General features: G+C 41.9%; 4 protein-coding genes across 7 annotated transcripts in view; 3 read left to right on the top strand and 1 right to left on the bottom strand.

Moving 5' to 3' along the window:
• The window catches only part of dlgap1b (discs, large (Drosophila) homolog-associated protein 1b), a 96,368-nt gene extending 93,059 nt beyond the window's left edge, over nt 1–3,309 (top strand). For 2 of the 4 annotated variants that reach the window (XM_031732525.2, XM_031732524.2), the window contains one exon: nt 505–3,309. In XM_031732525.2, the coding sequence (XP_031588385.1) occupies nt 505–720 (216 nt within the window). In that variant the 3' untranslated portion in view covers nt 721–3,309. The other 2 variants (XR_005614472.1, XM_031732526.2) reach the window with 2 other exon arrangements.
• Nucleotides 3,310–4,521: 1,212 nt separating this feature from the next.
• On the bottom strand, nt 4,522–9,459 carry tgif1 (TGFB-induced factor homeobox 1). The gene is made up of 3 exons (XM_031732523.2): nt 9,063–9,459; nt 7,009–7,238; nt 4,522–6,230 (listed from the first exon to the last, which is right to left on the bottom strand). Exons 1-3 carry the CDS (start codon nt 9,076–9,078, stop codon nt 5,559–5,561), a joined length of 918 nt encoding a protein of 305 aa, XP_031588383.1. The 5' UTR covers nt 9,079–9,459; the 3' UTR covers nt 4,522–5,558.
• A 3,040-nt stretch (nt 9,460–12,499) lies between these two features.
• LOC116314482 (OTU domain-containing protein 1) lies at nt 12,500–15,411 on the top strand. The gene is made up of 2 exons (XM_031732522.2): nt 12,500–12,588; nt 13,235–15,411. The coding sequence occupies exon 2, from the start codon at nt 13,504–13,506 to the stop codon at nt 14,863–14,865; it is 1,362 nt and encodes a 453-aa protein (XP_031588382.1). The 5' UTR covers nt 12,500–12,588; nt 13,235–13,503; the 3' UTR covers nt 14,866–15,411.
• A 2,133-nt stretch (nt 15,412–17,544) lies between these two features.
• si:ch211-285f17.1 (sickle tail protein homolog) overlaps nt 17,545–19,037 on the top strand; it is a 115,955-nt gene continuing 114,462 nt past the window's right edge. The window contains exon 1 of the mRNA XM_039616951.1: nt 17,545–17,941. Within this exon, the coding sequence (XP_039472885.1) occupies nt 17,872–17,941 (70 nt within the window). The 5' untranslated portion in view covers nt 17,545–17,871. The remainder of the gene's footprint in view (nt 17,942–19,037) is intronic.

Genomic DNA, 19,037 nt, shown 5'->3' with positions numbered 1-19,037 from the left:
AATCAAATGACCTAACTGCAGTATTGTTTTGGAATGCTCCACTAACCCGCATGCTATCTTCTGTCATTACTGTATACTTTGAATTGTAAGTCCTAATGATTTACAGTTAAGCTTATTTGTAGCATGCTTACATGTGTTGCTTACTGTCATGTCGGCTGCCTGACGCCATCACTTGTATTTGTGTGTTTTGTTCTGTCTTGTCGACAGTGAGCCGCTTTTGAGAAGCCACTCTACCTGCCATGCACCGTTGGGGCCTGTCCATCTCCAATGGTCTTTTACCTCACGCAATGGCCACCATCGTGCTGTCTTTCCCCACACAAATGGCTGCCACTGTGAACCATAACCTCATTAAAAATTGCATGCTTATGCCAGCGACAGCCACACCGCTCTTGCTAACCCTCATGCAAACCGGCTGCAGTCGTGTCGCTCGTCCATGTGTTTACCTGCAGCTTGCCATAAGGACTCACTGGTCTGTCTTTAAGACTATTTGTCATTCCTGTCCAGGAGAGAAGGATGCCTCCTCCTGTGCCAAAGAAGCCCCAGAAGGGCCACCCTCCCCTGGCTAGGGACCGCTCCCTGGAGAGCTCTGAGCGCCAGCGTCTGGAGGCTCGCAAACGCCTGCTAGCTGCCAAACGCGCCGCGTCAGTTCGGCAGAGCTCTGCTACCGAGAGCGCAGACAGTATCGAGATCTATATTCCTGAGGCTCAGACCAGACTATGAGACACACAAACTCATATAACAACACACAGGTCTAGTACACTGTCCCATAAACACAATAGCACTGAATGGTAAAGCTACGGTGCTAACATACTGTAACATAATCACATTTTTTGCAGACTTCCCAGATCACTGTGAAGTCAGTTGCTATGGAAGCTGGTTGAAGAAGTAATGTACACTTACAATATTTATTAATTTATTTATTTATTTATTTATCTTTCTGTCTCTTCTTCCCTTCATTTCCTTCTCCCAGCTTTGATGTAGCACTCCCTCTGTTCCTTGTACCTCCACCTGCTCGTTGCTCCCAAAGAATTATCTCACTAATCCCCACGTTTTAAGTGACCTGATATTACAAAGATAAGCCTGGTGTAGCACAGCAGTGTTGCTTCACACGGATATGTTTCAGGAGCCGAGGACGCAATAACATGGTGGAGGGATTCTGCGCGTGTGTAGGTGCTTATATGTCTATACGTGCAAACACACAGGCAGTTGTAAGTGATGTATTTAATCTATCAGATCAACTGAAGAGACCAGACCAGAATCATTCTTGATATTTATTATGTTATATTTTCTATAAAAAAATCTAGTTTTTAAAAAGAAATCAATATCTGACTCTAAGAGTACTACAGCCACAAAAGTCTGTGTTTTGTCTAATGAGGTCACATATTAAGACGTAATATTAAAAAGCCTGTTTATAGAGGCAGCTGGTAACACAGTTCACCTTCTGCCTGAAAGTGGGTCCTTCCAGTTGCAAGACTCTATAGGAACGGTCAAGAGGTTAGATTTTGCTCCTCCAGGTTCAGCAAAGTGGCTCCTCAGCCAGTAGGAGTTAGGTTTTCAGCCTCTGCAAAGAGTGCAGTACCCTGAAAGGTTCCCAAAAAATGCCACAAACCGAATATGTGTTGTATGTGTGACAGGATGAGTGTGTGTGTGTTTTGGTTAACTTGTTTCAAAAGTGCTTCCTATTTTTCTAGGTCTAAAGGGTCCTAGCTGTAATTGAAGATTAAGGTAGCAGCATCAGCAGACTGTAAAACAAATCACCCGTCTTGTCTGAATTGAGACTGAGCAGAACAAGTTTGTATAAAGGATATATAATGACATGAAGTGCATGCTTACACAAGGTAACTGATATTTTTGTCTTTTTTAACAGATTTATTCCTTACTCACACCATGTTTAAACTCTTCAGTGTAACAGACTAAGCTAAAGGACTCATGTGGTACAATACTGGTAGTTGTACAATATTTTATGTCATTTTTAGACAAGAAGAGTTTATGGACAGTATTGAGACTACGGGACTGAGAAGGGACTATTTCTCCTCACTGTGTGTGCACTCCCTCTGCCTCTAAATGAAGCAATTATTTGAAGGTCATAAAGAAAAAAAAATCCAGTTTCTAATATTTTGTATTAGTGTTTAATTTATTGATTAGGAGAACAATGACTGTTTATTGCCATTGTTATTATATTATTATTATTATGCACTGAAAACAAGGCCCTTATACTGTGTTTGTGTTTTATTTATGTTCTCCAGCATGACAGGCGCCTTTTTTTGTCTTTTCCGTTTCAGTGATCAGCCTTAATTTCTAACGCGATAGTCGAGCACAACTGCAGTCTCAGGGGAAGACGTGTGTGTGTGTGTGAGTGTGAGTGTGTGTTTGCCTGTTGGCGAGGTTCAGAGAGAGAGTGTGACTTACTTCATCTGACTGTATATGACCCATATTGTTGTCTCTTATTGTACATAATTCCTGCCAGCAGGATAGGCCATGATCTTAATAAAGCAAACAGTGTCCATACCATATTCTCAATTATGTTTCTACTGAGCATCTCAACCCGGCTTACTGCAGTAAAACAAGGTACTTCTCTCAGCTGCTTGAATGTGGAGACAATCCCGAGTCGGTTTATGGTCACTTAATTCTTCACGGACTAGCAGAACTTTGGTGTGTAGTCCAATTTTCTGTATTGATCTGATAAAGTTGTGTGCCACTGGATAACTATAGGAAACACGGTATATTCCTGTTATTTGTCCCACAATGTTGAACTACTACCTGAGCTTTTCATCGAGAGACGTGTGAAGAAACTCAACAGATGATGTAACCATACAGTATGATTTGTAACTCCTTTAGTTGGTCAATAAATATTTTTAGAGAGGGTGCTTATAAGTATAGTTCAAACTTCATGCCATTTAATATAGACAAAGCTCATTTTAGTACTTTTTCTTTGGAACTTGTTTTTAAGTCAAACTGTCTGTCGAATAAACAGTTCTTTTATTTATGTTTATTATATTAACATATCAATATAACCCTCCTGGTATAGCAGGGAGTTAGAAACCAGAATGTTGGATTGTGCTTTAATTGCTAAACTCACTCCAGCAGTCCTGGCAAATCTGAAACTTGTGATGTAGTTATATTAAGAGAAAAACCTTCAAATAAACATTTGTACATACATGAATGTTTCCCTATGTAAATGTAAACTAAAAGGAAAAAAAACAACATATTACAAGCAGATATACATTTTGTAATTAATGTTATTACACTCTTGATGTTATGGCACGTGTATGAGCTCTTATCAGCATTAAAAAAACCTCATTGCCATAATTTTGTTGTGTTCATTTCTTTCCTGTCACATGTGTTCTCAATTAGAATATAATTAAACCGATTACAAGGCCAGCGTGATGTGTTTTTAGGGCATTTCCCATCCGCAGGGGCGGATCCCCATAATTAGACGGCGCTTTTGGCCTCGGCTTAGCCTTGACGTTTCTGTACGTGCAGCTTCTGGTGATTTGTCATTCACACATCAGTCGTGCTGAGGCGAGGCGTGCTGGCTTCGGTGGCTAGAGTTAGGGTAAAGGGTTGTGGGGGTGTTGTCTCTGTGTATGGCCTGCCCTGGGTCAATCTACCCATCATATGGTCTACTATGGTGGGCTACATCTGCCTACTTGTGTGCCTGGAGGTCTGTTTAAACCCTTAGTGATTACATCATTTAGATTAGACCCAACCTCTGCCACAACCGCTGTCACCTCTGACAGGAACCGACAAAAGGTTCAAAAGGAATCCTGCCTTATAACAGGCTATTATGCTATTAAATGACTTAATGTTTCATCAGTTGATCAAAAGTTAGCCTATCAGATATGATCATGCAGCATGTATAGAAAATTATCAGGTTGGCGTAGAAATTACAATATTCTCCCTTTAACAATATCAAGGTTGAAGTATAAATGCTGAATTTGTCAATGCTACATAGTATTAACTGCAGTTCAATTGCATTCAACCCCTGATCTGAGGTGTTACATATCATAGCCAGCTAGTTAGTGAACAGGTAATGTTGCAGATTATCATTTTAATGAAGATGTTTAAAAAAGATCCCCTTAAAATCCTAAAAGTAAACTGCTGTTCAGCTGAAAAGACCGGTATAATAACAAAAACAGTAAGGTGTACCTGCCTGACCAAATACAGAGAACAGAGAAGCATTGCCAGACGGGAACAGCTGTACTCATATGTAAGCTTCCTTACACTGACTTTATTGGCATGCGTAAAACCCTGTCAGCGAGAAAGTGTTGACGTCTGCTGTTTCCCTGTGTTAATTTATACAGGATTATGCTAATTCATGGGAGCTGTTTTAAAGCATTCGCACACACAGGAATGCTACACTATTTTGGTTTTCTCATATTCCCTTCTTTTATATACACTGAACAGTTAAACTAAAGGCACTACTCTCAACATTAAGGGATAAATGTGTGCAGTAGAGTTAAGTGATCTGAATGATCCAAAGCAGGGCAAAATACTTGAATAAAAATGATCAACTCTGAGTTGTAGAAAAAACAAAACTTTATTTGAATCCCATGTGACCCCTAGTTGCCACAAACATTGCACAGTATGAAAAGAAATCACATCATTGGGCATCATCTCACATTAACTATACACATGGTCCTATTATACAAGGAAATGTTTTTGGTGATTTTTTTTTTTAAAAAAGGGCTGTTTTTTTGTCAGGTTGTAAAACAGCGAATGCAGAAAAACATATCTGTAGTGTTTAATTTTTCCAGTCCACTGGCCGTCATTTTTCGCTGAGTGATGGGATAAAGGCTCATGCTAAGAACCTGCTACATTGGTCTTCTGAAATACCCCTCGGTGAGAAAAAGAAAAGTTTAAAAAAACCAAGAAGAAGCATAAAGGTTTTTTTCGTTTTAAAAATAGCTAAAAGTAAATAACAAAAATCAAAAACTATACTTATGAAAACAAACATTTACTACAGTAGTGAATAAGTTTGTCGTAGATGCCAAGAGCAAAGTATTTTTAAGACACTGAGATGACCTTCCTCTGCCTTTAGTGTGCAAACAAACAAGGCAGACCAATCATGAACTGATCTCTGAAATGTTGAACAATAATAATAATAATAATTAAAAAAAAAATATTAAAAACGTGTGGGTGCGACCAATCCATCTGACCGATCCGTGAAGGAGGACTGATTCTTGCTCTTGCTCAGTTTACTACAATACAGTATAATGGAAAGACATAAAGACAGGCAGCATTGTTCTGATAACATTTTTGGTCCCTGTGTGCAAATAAAATACACATGTAGATACATAAAGATACATGTATATGAAATGTATAAACAACTTACAGCCAAGGCACCTCGATACGGTTTTTCTTTTCTTTTTTTTGTTCAATAAGAAAAAAAAAAAGCATCCATGTCAATTTGATTGGTATACCAAAAATAGAAATGGTCAGGCTTTTGTGTGGATTTTGTTCTTTGTTACGTGCAGACGAGTCACTGAAACGAAGAGTTCCACAGCTGAGATGCAAAGTCAGTCTCTAGTTCCTCCTCTTCTGTCAACTTTCCTCCTTTAAGCGACCAGCTGTTTGGCCTGCAGCTCCATCTCTGCAGCCCGTTTGAGGGCCACATCCACCAGGAGCTGGAAACCGCTGAAGTCTTGTGTGAGGTCTGGAGGGGTGGGGGGAGGGGTGTTGAACAGCCCACTGCGGGGGCTCAGGTTGCCTTCTATGCTGGTGCTGCTGAGGATGGTGGTAGTGGGGGTGGGTAGTGGCTGACTGCCTGGCCCTTCTTCCCGGCACCTAAGCAGCGCTTGAGCCTGCACGGCATGCAACAACTCAGCTGCCCTGTCACAGTTCATGCCGGGCGCGCTGGGGTGGGAAGCTGTTGGGCTGGCTTGCATTGCTGTGGTGACAGTAGTGTGACAGATGACAGAAGGCCGGGTGGGCACGAGCCCAGGAGAGGGGGACGCGGAGGTCGGAGAGGGCATGGTGGGGGACACCGCTTTTCTCAGGAGGCTGGGCACGGCGGGGTCGAAGCTAGACGGGTGCAGGACCCGTTTGTCGTAGCTCTCTTCTGTGGCTGCCACGGGGCTGCTGTGTTTCGGGGACTGGGAGCTGTCAGAGAAGCTGTCGCCAGCTTTGCTACCTTTCCTGGATATGGTGAACTGGTTGGGATCTTTGCCATCTTTCCTCAGCATCTCCGGGAGAAGTCTCCGGCGTGCGTTAATGAACCAGTTGCACACCTGCAGAAGACGATAACAACAACCCACACAGTCAGAAAGGCACGTCACATGGCTCGCTTCCATTCTGCCTTGCGCTTTGAAAGAAAATCTGCTGGTACCTTTATCCCCAGGTGCAGTCTGCACATGTTAGTAGAGAAATCGAGTGAAAGGTAAACCCCACCTATCACATGCTGACATTTCACACACCGCAACCATTTCCTGTTTTAATCATTTCACCACTGCAGAAATGACAAAAGGCACCTCTGATTATCAGTTAACCCCTTTTTAATAAAGGCCAGTTTAGATTTAGAAATCCTGTCTTGAAAATAGTTTTGAATAAAAAAAAGAAATCTCTTTTGTAATAGCAGCATTCACAGTTCTCTCCATTCTCTTTTTCTCAGTCCTCCAGGCTAGTCGTAACTGGCTTAGGGAGCCTTTCAGCTCTAACTATGTAAATGACTCTGCATTGTTCCCAGACAGCTGGGATAGAAAAGGGGCTAGAGGGAGGGAAATTCCTGTCCAAGTGCCTCGGCCAAGCCCACAGCTCACAGGGAGTAAGTTTACTCACTTTGTCTTAGACTTTTATGTTGCAACATCAAGCTGATCTGGATGACCTTCAATTCACAGTGTGTATGTGTCATGATTTGTTTGTGATCCAGACAGGAAATGATTCAGTCAAGCTGACACTTGTTTCCTCTTGACTTTTACAGTGGTCTATTTACACTCTCTGGGCTTAACGGCAGAAAAAAAAGAGCTTCAGATGGTACTATCTTTTTTCCGTCAGAATCTGTGCCCGTACCTGCAGTGTAGAGAGCTGGGTCTGCTTGGACAAAAGGGCTTTCTCCTGTTCAGAGGGGTAGGCGTTGTAACGGTGCTCATACAACCAGTCCCTGAGGATCTGAACGGACTCCTTGGGCAGATTTCCCCGCCGTTTTCTCTTCCCACTGCTCCCCGCGCTGGACGACAGATCCAGAGGGGCGTCCACGCTGTCCTCATCGTCAGTCTCGCTGCCCGACAGCATCATCAAACCTAAAAGTCACGAACGAGTGCAAGAGAGGGACAAAAAAAAAAGAGCGTGTGAGGCCAGGACAAAGAAGAATTTATATCCTCTAATGTCAAGCCACCCCGTTGTCAGAGCGGCTCTGCCACAGCCGCTCAAGTTGTCTGGGAGGCAGCTGATGTGTCAGAAGCAAGCTGTCAAGTTCAGCCATGTGATTCATATAAGGAGCCAGGGAGGGTGTGAGGAGGAGGAAGAGGGGGAGGGTGGATGTAGAAAGGGGGGGACGTCACAAAAGCTAGCCTGATGCTGTGTCAGTTATAAAACCTGCCTCAACAAATACAAGCCAGGTCTATTCTAGACAGGCTGATAGCACAGCAACAATCAGCACGTAAAAGGGGAGAATTTGTTTTGAAGAACAGAAGCGCTGAATCTGAAAGATTACAGAGTCTGTATTTTTTGTTTTTTTAAATGGGAGGCTTAGGATCTAATCAAAGTCAATCATGATCAAAGGAAGTGCTCTGAATTGCTTTCAATGTCAAGAGTATAGCCCGGGCAAACTGACGTGCTTTTGAACTGCTTTTAAATTTGTCCCATTTTCCATCTGGCATGTTATATATTACATTTTTAGTCCCATTTAGTATCTAACCAATACAAAACCGTAATATGCGTCCCTCCTCTTTAAGATAAAGACACACTGAGGTTTGTTAAAGACTGGCTCCTGTGATTTTAGGTCAATATTTACACCTGGACACCAGCTCCTAGGCTACTGTACAGGAAGCCAAGCGGTCATAGCGAATAAAACAGGCCAGGATATTTATTGTACAACCGTGAGCTCCCGGGCAAACTAGTGGGAAAGAAGTAAGAAAGTTCCCAAGTCAAGAGTGGCCAACAGGATGAGGTAATTACGTAGGTTGGAGAGGCGAAGGGGGAGGGGAGACCTGTTGCAAATAAGCGTCTCCAGACTAAACAAAAGAATCCAGGGCTGCCTGCTCCTTTGTACGCGTTTCAAAAGTTTCTGCTTGCAAACAGCGACTTTGGCGCAAACTTTCCACCAGCCGAAATACGTCGCTTCCACAGAAAGGCCAGAAAAAAGACATTTTAACCCGAGAAACACGACAGTTTTTCTAAGTTTGAACAACTTGTAAGAGGGTTCTTTTGTGTGTGTGTGCGTGCGCGAGCGAGCTGCACCACGAGGTCCATGAATGTAACAAGGCAAGAGCAAGTTCCCACAATGAGGTCAGGATGAACATTAGCCTACATTTGGATTTTGGTCATATTTTCAAGGCGCTGGGGGCTGTTTCCGTTCGCTGTTCGTGACTAAAAAGATACAAAATATCGAGTTTTTTTTTTTTAAAGCTTACAGGCTGCCAAAATGTAACAACCCCTGAAGTCACAACAGTCGCACAACTTTTGACTAGTATCGACCATCACCACTTATCAAGAAACAAAAAAACTTCTTCACAAATGTAGCTTAAATGAGGTTTCCACCCAAACAGAAAAAAAGCGAAAGCGTCTTTTAAATCATTCTGAAAGTTGTCCCAGTTTATACCGCGACTAGGACAACAACACACATGGCGACACAATCGTGCGTTAGCCTATTGTGTGAAAACTTGAATAAAGCACATTTAGATAACCTAAAACGGTGGCTAAACCTTGCTATTGTCGACTTTTGACATCGCGCCAACACATGGCAGAAAAAGCCCCCCTGTCATGTCTGGAAAGGAAACAATAGACTGCATGGTTTGCATATGAGGGAAACGGTTCTGTTACTCATTCTTTAACGCCGTCTCCGTCTAAAGTCGTTTCTTTTTTCTTCCCTTCTACTTTAATGTTATAAAAAAAATCCCACCTACCCTTTTTGGTCTTCATCTTGAAAAATGCCCGCTTATTCCTCGGCAAGCGGAGAAGACAAATTCTCTGTCAGAGCTGTGTTTTTCCCCCTAGATATCCCCAGCGTGTATCCGAAATCTCGAAAATCCTTGTTCATTAAAAAAAAAATGCTTCTTTTCTCCCGTTTTAGATGTTCTTCTCTCTTCTAGTCGTCCTTCTTTGGAGACTTGAGGTGGCAGGAGAGGGGGGGTTGTGGGTTACCTGAGATCTCTGCGTCCCTTTCTGCTCAAAGCCCCTTTTCTCATTGACTGTGTGTTTGATCCTGAAACTGGGTGACAGCTATCTTTGACAGCTGCGTGACTAAACGCAAAGATCCTCCCACCACCAGTGGAGAACAGGAAAAATCTCTGACATCAGCATGGCTTGTTCCACTGACATGAATACAGTCTTGCTGAGCTTTAACGGCTGCAGACCCTACTAATAAAGTGAATATATATATATATATATATATATATATATATATATATATATATATATATATATATATGTGTGTGTGTGTGTGTGTGTATATATATGTGTGTGTGTGTGTATGCAGAAAGAGTTGTTTAGGCGGGCAAGCAAAATGACAACAATAGCAGACTGGGGGAAAGCACTGCGGACCTCGTGGTAACACCTACAGATTAAAAATAACTAAACTAACCGCAGTAATTTAAAACGTATATATAGCACATTATTGCTACAGGCTATGCCGCATATTTCCGAATGAGCGTCGGTGTGTTTTTGTGGTGCAAGCTTCATCGCCTTATCACAGTCTGTGGTTTATCACCTTTCATATCGCTTGTTTACATCGTGAAGAATTACCTTGACGTACTTCCAACAGTAATTCTTCTGCATGCGAGTGCTTTTTAACAGTGTGGCTTCGTATAGGCTGCTGCAGTGTGTTACAACAGGGGGCTCGTGTTGTGTTTATGGTAATAGCAGCAAATCTCGTGTTTATACTACTGTGCATCCCCCTCCTCCTCCTCCAGTGTTGTCACTGTAGTAGCCCATTCTTCTGTATCCCTATAGATACGCGTGAAACGTGTTTCTTATGCGATATCGATGTCACCCCGATTGAATTGTAAACATTATATAAGGAAAAGCTGCCGTAATTTCTCACAGGAATGAGGAAATGCTTAAAAATACAGTGTGGACATGGGTGTAGCTGCGGGATATATTGATCTAACCTTGCAGCAGCTGGAGGTTAGTGCACCAGCTCGGCTTACTAAAGACAACAGCAGCACTGCGAAGAAAACGATCAATGCCTTCATTTGTATGCGGTGCACAACCATGCGACAGCTGCTGTAGCATCGTTTCTTTGCATGCATTTGTTCCAGACATGCGTTCAAGTGCTCTTTGCGGAAGCTAAATGTCGCCTCCGCGTGCGCACAAGCGGAACTGTACGTGAATGCACCGCGGCGTGCAGACACGAGGTCCTCGGGGTCCCTCTGGTGGTGATTTAATTGCACTGCAATTCAGGCGAAAATAAGGAAGGAAAGAAATTGCTTTAAATGTGGAAATGTTATATAGTCAAAAAAAGATTCTGAACAGATTAAACAATGAAATAATTTTTTGGTATGGTAACACTTTATAGCACGGCCCACGACTAAGTGCAATTCTGCTCCAATTAAATGGAATTTCCACTGATTTTACCATAAATACAATGTACTTATATTTACCTACAAATAATTAGCAGTAGATACTCTAGAATAAGGGTGTGATGATTAAAAGCTTTTACAAAAGAGAAGAAATAATTGTAATGTAAACAATTTTAAGTAGCGTGTAATTTCTGGGTGTTTTAGTGGAAAAACCAACAAAATTTCCACAGCTTACATCGTAAATACGCTGTACTTTTAGGCACGCAGGCCGTATTGTGTAGTGGCTTTACTTTGACTTGTTACATTTTTATTATGCATTACATTGGTGTGCATATTCGACAAGTCCTCTTGTATTACATGTGACAATGTGATGAAGACTATTTCTCCCGTTCCTAAATAAAATTAAACACTAGCAAACACTGCAGGACATCTGCCCATGTGATCTTATAATGATGAAGCAAAATCAAACCTTTTTTTTTTTTTTTTTTGGAAATAATGTTCAACATACAACCAGAACTTTCAAAAGGACTGGAGAAAACAAAACAAAACAAACAAAAAAAATGTATTAATGTGAAAGAAGAAAGACTCCCAAATAATAATTTGGGTATTATTTATATAAGAGAAATGACAATAAACTTTTCTTATTAGCTATGAACACTTTTATTTATGCTTCTCAGTTTTATTTCTCTTTGGCTCTTTTTCATATTTTCTCTTTTCTGCTTTTTGGCCCTTTTATGATAAGGATGAATATGAGGAGAAAGAGGACAGGTCATTGGCCCTTCTCTGATGCATCTTAAAATACCTGGAAATTATGTACTACATAAAATTACTTAGAGTATAATTTGTGTCTCCTTTCGTGTCAAATACACTAGCCAAAATGAATGTATAATGTGTAATGATAGTATAATGATTGATGTAAATACTTGAATTATTACCTCCTTACTCTGTTGTATTTGTAGGTTAATGGAATTACATTGTAATTTCAGGTCAAATATATGGAAAGTCAAGGGGAATTTCACCCTTAGTCACAGGCCGTATTATAAAGTGTTATTATGTTTCAATATACTATTACAGCATATCAAAACAAAACAAAAATAAACAGTCAACTTTACTGATTATTAATGTTAATGTTTTGTTTTGTTTTTGTTGCTATAAATGAACACCCACTCACTGAAGTAATATCTTTATTAAGCTCTCACATTCTTATCAAACACAAGCAGCGTGAGTGTGTTTTCCAGCTCAGTCACTGTTAAAAATAGAGACGAGTAAGTTTGGCAGGCCAAAGCCAGCTACTGCCAGATAGCCAGATATTAGGTATGCTTCCCGTCAGTTGTGACATTAAAATAGATCAAATGATTTCAAAACAATATTTATTGATTGGCTGATTTTTGTAATTAATAATAGCAGTAATATTAATAGTCATTTAGTCTGATAGACTAGCTGTACTTATGACTTATGACTAATTTTGAACATTGAGCATTTCATGCTTTCTGTATAATCAACACATTTGGTGAGCTTTTTTGAGTCATTTCTTTTATTAATATTTACACTTACTATGACCGGAATTCAGTGGTGATGTAAGACGACAAATAAAGCTCAGTGTTTGTTTTATACTTTCCAGACCGAGATAACACTTCACTTGTTTAATGAATGTTTTTATGTTTATTTTGAAGGATTAATAACAAGAGCCACATAACTCTGTTTAGAGGGAAAACAAATGTAAAACGCTGTGTTTAATAGACACGATAATTAGCTGAGCGGTAGCTCTGCTGCTTTACTGTTGTGTCACTCGACTCATTTGACTGTGACGCATCAAATCCTTCACATTTGTCCACGAGCGTCGCGGCTTCAGTCAGGACGACCGTGGAGAGCTGTGTGAAGTTACAGACAGCCACAACTGTACAGGAAACTGGTGGGTTTTTCTTTCAAAATAAGATTGTTGTGGTTCAAATATGGTTCACAAAATGATGAGGTTCATTTTGTAATCTGGTAAATTGTTCCCATATCCGGGATTTATGGTGGACTGTGTTTTTCTTTTGTTTCAGTTCATTCGCAATAAATCAATAAATAAAAATCACAGGCCTAATTACACTAAAACTGAGCTTTGCGAACATCTGCTTTAATTAACGTTTTGATAGATTACCATGTTATTTGACGTGATCATTTTATTTCAAGTCATCATGTTAGTAAAGAGGAAGAAAGTGTATTTGATGATTAGGTGGCTATTTGAATGAAAGCAACACCACAATTGATTTTTTTGAAAGTAAATTAAAACCCAGTAAACATGTGGTATTCCAAGTGAACTAGTTATGAGACTTCTTAAAACAGAAAAATAAAAAAGTTCACTATTTTGTAAGGATTTTTTTGCACTTTAAAGTTAAAGCATCTTTTCCTGTTTATCAGCATGAAACATTTTTTTAAAGTTTGTTTTTTTAAAGAAACTTTTGCTCACTGCTGTAAAACAGTAAAACATGATCTCGCATAACGAAGGCGCACGTGTGCGTAAACCATGAATTTTATTTTGAAATAATTCAACTGAAAAGTGTTTTTTGGTTTAGCTTCGTCGGACTTGATATTGTCGAAGAGGACTGGGTCCTGTTACAGTTTGGAGTCTAAAATTAGGGAGGCACCCCAACTGCAAATGACGCAAGAGGGCTAAACTGGACAGTCTAGTCGTCTCTGTGTGTCAATGACAGCGGGACTCAGGGCATGGAGACCTTCCCTACAACTTTGCTGTTGTTGATGACATGGAGAGTATTTTTAGCTATTGTTGTCATCTTTCCGTAACAGCCCAGCCGCGCCGTTCAGTATAAAGGACTCTTTCAAAATGCAGTTGTACAACAGTGTGCTGACACACTACCCGAGGTCGTCTCGCAAAGTTACAATAACTTTGTCGACCGCTTCTGCGCGTTTGAACGGGGCAAGTTCCTCTGAGGCTGACAGGCCGGGATTTACTCAACCAGACGCAACTTCGGCGACCAACAGTGATCCGGTGAGCGAGTCTGTGTCTTCCGCAAACATGCCTGCCTTGTCGTGTTACGAAGCTTCAACCATGAGGCCAATTTACTTCACCTCGACTGCTGAAATTTTAATCCGGAGACCTGATGGAGTGGAGAGGTCTGTGCCTGTGCATGTTATGAGGGAGTCCAAAGTCAAACCACCTTCCCCAGACTCTCATAACGGTGAAACTTTACTCTGTAATGACTGCGACTCTGATGTGATAGTGGACTTGATGGATCATTTGAGCAATGGGACAGATGAGCTTTTCCCAGACTGCCCAGAACTCACTGGAAATCAGCTTACCAACAGCAACAACACCAGTGGACCTAGAATAGAAGAATACAAGAGGATGGTGGAAACTTCAGGTGGGGATGATGGAATTTCACTGACTATTACCCCCTTCAGAAGCAAAGAGTGGGCCTCACTGAAAGACGAGGAGCTCTTTCCCCCCAAGGCAGTACAGCCTAAGGGTCTCATAAAAGAAGACTTTAGTTTAATGAACACGGCCAAAGCTGTTCCAGCATCAGAAGAGAGACGGGCGTTTGAGCTCAGTGTTCTGCAGGAGTCCCCTCCACAGAGAGTCCAGGAGAGAGGGGAGATCAACGACAAAGTCGCCCGATACCTGGCTGAAGTGGAAAAGCAAAATAAGTACCTCCAGGAGAGGCACAAATACAGGTATCAAATCATTCCAGATGGCAACTGTCTGTACAGGGCTGTGTCTAAAGCCACATATGGGGACCAGTCGAGACATGCAGAGCTGAGGGAGCAGACGGTGCACCACATCGCTGACCACCTTGACGAATTCAACCCTATCATTGAAGAGGATGTGGGGGAATTCCTGATCAATGCAGCGCAGGACGGCGCTTGGGCCGGTTACCCCGAGCTTCTCGCCATGAGCCAGATGCTGAATGTCAACATCCACCTCACAACAGGGGGCAGCTTGGAGAGTCCCACTGTCTCCACCATGGTGCACTTTCTTGGAGAGGAGGATCCTTCCAAACCGGCTATCTGGCTGAGTTGGCTGAGCAACGGTCACTATGACGTTCTCTTGGACAGGTGTCTGCCCAACCCAGAGTATGAGGACTGGTGCCGAAACTCGCAGATGCAAAAGAAACGGGACGAGGAACTGGCAAAGTCGATGGCAGCCTCATTATCCAAAATGTACATTGAGCAGAATGGGTCTGTGTAAACGAAATACAGCGCATTACAGAGGAATAGAGATGAATGGTTCTGCTTTGTTTCTACGTGCTTTAAATTATTATTTTTTAAGGATTTTTTAAGGAGCAAAAAGACGTGCAGTGCACATACTTTGGTTCATGTCTATGCCAGCGTTTTGAAATTAGCACTAGTTGTCTCCGAAAGAGTTTGACAGTGTGTGAGTCTGTTCTTGATAGTTTGGGTGATGTTGACATGAGTGAAATTCTCTAATGCCGTTCAGATGTGGCTGAGTGCTTTTGGAGTGTACTATTTTTATTTGCCCTTTCTCAGCTGACCAGTTATTATTATTTTTTTGTCGTGCTTCTCATGCTTTGGCAACTGCCCAATATTTTCAGACAAAGAGAAATCTGGTTTGCATTTTCCATGTGTTTAGCTACTCATTTGCACAAAATTCCTCTAAGAGTAGTTCACAGTTGGTTTGTGTCTGCGAGAATGATTCAACGGTTCATTTTCCATTATTCCAGTACTTTTTAGACATTTGACAAAGAATTTCAAAATAAAGTTAAGAAAAAACTAACTTGCAGTGGCTTCATTTTTAATTTACATGCTCGTTGTCCCGCTATTTGTTTATCGCCTACATTTTCATAAATTTGTTATTCAGCTTTAGCGATATCCACTGTTTCATCTTAGGTGTAAGGCCGTCCATAACCACCACATCACCACCACAGTTCATGCTGCAGTCATCCTCCACTCACCGGTGTCCTAAAGTGAAAAGTGATGTTGGGAATTTATTACATGTAGTGACCCTGCAGCCTCTCATTCAGGTCAGGCTGCAGAACTCGGTGTATTAAGGGACCACGGCTTCAATACACAGAGTACAAGAGAATGTGCTCTGTGTACTGAGCTATGTTAAAGCTTAAGTAAAGGGTGCACAGTCACGGTATAGGCCAAAATGTAATTTCTGCTGTAATTGTTTTGTTTTTTTTAAACTGTAGATTCTGCTTGATTTCCTCCAAACTATATAAAAGGAAAGCAAACCACCCAAATACAGCTTGCAAATACTAAAAGTTAATCACAACATATGGATGTATTCATATTGTAATAATACTTTCCTTTTTGGCATTTCACATTAATGTCTGCTGTTCTAAATACACTCACCAGTCACTTCATTAGCTACATCTGTTCAGATGCTCACGGATACAAATATCTAATTATCAGCACCTGAGTGCATTTAGGCATCTAGACATGATCAAAAACCTGCTGAAGTTCAAGCTGAGCATCAGAATGGGTAGAAGTGTCTATGAACGTGGCATTGCTGTTGGTGCCAGACTGGCTGGACTCGGTATTTCAGACTTGCTTATCTAATGGGATGGGATCTCTGGGGCTTACAGTGAATGCTCTGGAAGAGAAAAAAGTCGAGTGGGTTTAAGTTCTCCAGCCAAAATACCAGAGGTTGGAGGAGAAAGGCCAAGGAAGGAAATACACCAGTCACATCAAGGGGTGTCGAACTCCAGGGCTCAAGGGCCGGTGTCCTGCAGGTTTTAGATCTCACCCTGGGTCAACACACCTGAATCAAATGATTAGTTCATTACCAGCCTCTGGAGAACTTCAAGACATGATGAGGAGGTAATTTAGCCATTTGAATCAGCTGTGATGGATCAAGGACACATCTAAAACCTGCAGGACACCGGCCCTCGAGGCCTGGAGTTCGACACCTGTCATTACAACCGAGTAAGAAGAACATCGCTAAATGTGCAAAACCTTGAACCTCGAAGCGGGTGGGCTACACCAAACAGAAGACCACACTGGGTGTTACTCCTTTAAGTTAAGAACAGCCAAAAGTTACACGGGCTCACCAAAATGAGACACAGCAGAAAACTGGAAAAACGCTGCAATGAAACTCATTTTCTTTTGCTTCTGCAGTTTGGTGTAAACAACATTAAAGCATGGATCCATCCCGCCTTCTATCAACACTTCTGGCTGGTTGTGTAAGGGTGAGGGAGATGTCTTCTTTGCACACTTTGGGCTCATAGGTACAAACTGAGTGTCATTTAATTGCTGCAGGCTACCTGAGTATTGTTACTGACCATGTCCATCCCTTTATGATCACAGTGTACTGTTTCGTGAACATGACAAAGACATATAGAGAAACTTATTTAGCTGCTTTTTAAAGCAGATATGAAAAACTCGTGTACTGATAAATATTGCGCCTTCCTTCCGTTAGGTGGCACTGTATGCTCCCAGATGCTCAGACAAGGTATCAATAAAGGTATTTGTATTCTTTTAAAAACTGATTACAGCGTTGGATTATCGGATACAATACGCAGAGTTAAGGTGACTGCGCAGTGGTCTTCAAAAATGTGAAATGGCATGTTTTGGTATCATGGGATGCGATGACTGGGAGAAATGGTGGAAGAGTCGCTTTTTAAAGTTTTACATTTATAATTTATAAGACCACCCAAGTTAGATTTTGAACACTGATTAAGAGCGTCCTGACTCTGGCAGCTGGAAAATGTTCCAAGTGTCCGAAAATATGATATCTAGTATGTGAATCCAACATCATTTGTACAGCCCCGGTTTAAACTTTATTACGAGGTTATTAAGGATTCTTTACAGTGGTGACGTAACGCTGCAGTCATCGTCATTTGTGTGTGGGGGGAAAAGTTTTATGATTTTTAATACGGGGGGAGGGATAGTGCCTCTCCCTGCTCCTGCGAGTCTACTACGTTCACCAGGCTTCTTAGAGCAGAGTGGCAGGTGAGAGTTGGACCGAGCTGGCTGCTTCACCGCAGTACTGGCACACAGTCAGCTCAGAGACTCACAGGGGGCAGAGGGAAAGTCATCCACGGACGCCCCTCTCCGGTGTGTAGTGTCGAAGGATTCCCACGCGCAACACGGACGGCGACGCGGTCACCTCGACGCGGTGAAGCCTCCCCACCCCACCAGCCCCCTGCTCGGAAGTTGGCTGTTACTTTTAAAACAACACAGAGAAGAGCGGTGAAGTCCTGGAGCTCTGACCTGAGAGCCTGTAACAGACATGTCGGGACACCGGGTGCAATTCGCGGACCTTCCTCCGAGTGATCATAAAGGAAGTCCCAAACCTCACAGTAAGAAAAAAAATAAAAAATATATATCTATCTGCTGACCTTGATTTTAACAGATCTCGCCAAGCCTAAATTATGCGTAAAACTTTTCAGACAAACTAAAGATGCCGTGTTTAAAGTTTTTACGCACAGTTAAATACTGCTGTTGCTTAACTTTAGTTACCCAAATAGATCCGTTACATTGCTGCTTTTCTTGTATCCTGGATCTGTGCCCTACTGTAGTCAAAACAGTTAAGCTGCCTTCTCAGCGCTGTCTTGCATTGTATTACACTCCTCTTCATGATGCAGTTATCAGCAGAAAATACAGTCAATCCTCGATGATTAAATGCATTTTTATTTAAATATGAAATGTTACATGCTGCCTTTTCTGCCTTAAATAGGGTCATATTTTTTCTTGCTCATTGATATCTATGTTAATGTCATATTGCACATGTTACATATGAATGACAGTGTGTGGCCTTTGTGTTGACCCCCTGCTTTGCTCCACTCAGCGGTGTGATCCCATTCAGTCTCCACTCAGGACACTTATCTAAAGTGGCAGTTGCCCTTTACGTGCTGCAGCTAACTTTTTCTCCTCAGGCCTCCTCTCATTGAGTGTCATGCTCTGTCTTAAGTAAGATGACACTCAGGTTGGGGCGCATTTATTGACCACTACAACTCACAGTATTAAAAGCACAACGCTAATGGCTGTAGAACAGAGCTGGATATGGGGACTCGGATTTAGTGCTCTTTATTGCTCCACTGGTTTAAAGGCGTGCTTCTGATTGCATGGGAGGTGTGACAGAGTCAGCTGTGCTCGCCTCTGCTGCTGTATGCTGCAGTGTATGCACTCCAGCATGAGACACAGCTCATCTCCATGGTGACAGGTTGAGTGACAGAGCACGTGAATAAGGATGCAATGGAAAATTGCCAGTTTGCTGCAAACCCCTCCAGAAGGGTGGCATCTATAGCACGCTGTGGTTCCACAACGGCACATGTGCACGGCTTGGGATTTGTATCTTCGATGGCAGCTGTACTAACACCATGATGTGTGTGTTTGTGTCACGTTCAGTAGTGTGCGTGTGAACAGCAGAAGTGCTGATGTTGTATGCAGGTTAGG

This window comes from Oreochromis aureus, linkage group 9 (assembly GCF_013358895.1).
Source record: "Oreochromis aureus strain Israel breed Guangdong linkage group 9, ZZ_aureus, whole genome shotgun sequence".
Classification (NCBI taxonomy): Eukaryota; Metazoa; Chordata; class Actinopteri; order Cichliformes; family Cichlidae; genus Oreochromis; species Oreochromis aureus.
The sequence above is the reverse complement of the archived record's forward strand: the minus strand, read 5'-3'. Positions and strand labels throughout refer to the sequence as shown.

Coding starts and splice junctions, on each gene's coding strand:
- LOC116314482 (XM_031732522.2), top strand. CDS start 13,504: ATGCAGTTGTACAACAGTGTGCTGACACACTACCCGAGGTCGTCTCGC.
- tgif1 (XM_031732523.2), bottom strand. Junction 6,231..7,008: donor CCCAGCTCTCTACACTGCAG/GTACGGGCACAG, acceptor CGTCTTCTGCAG/GTGTGCAACTGGTTCATTAA.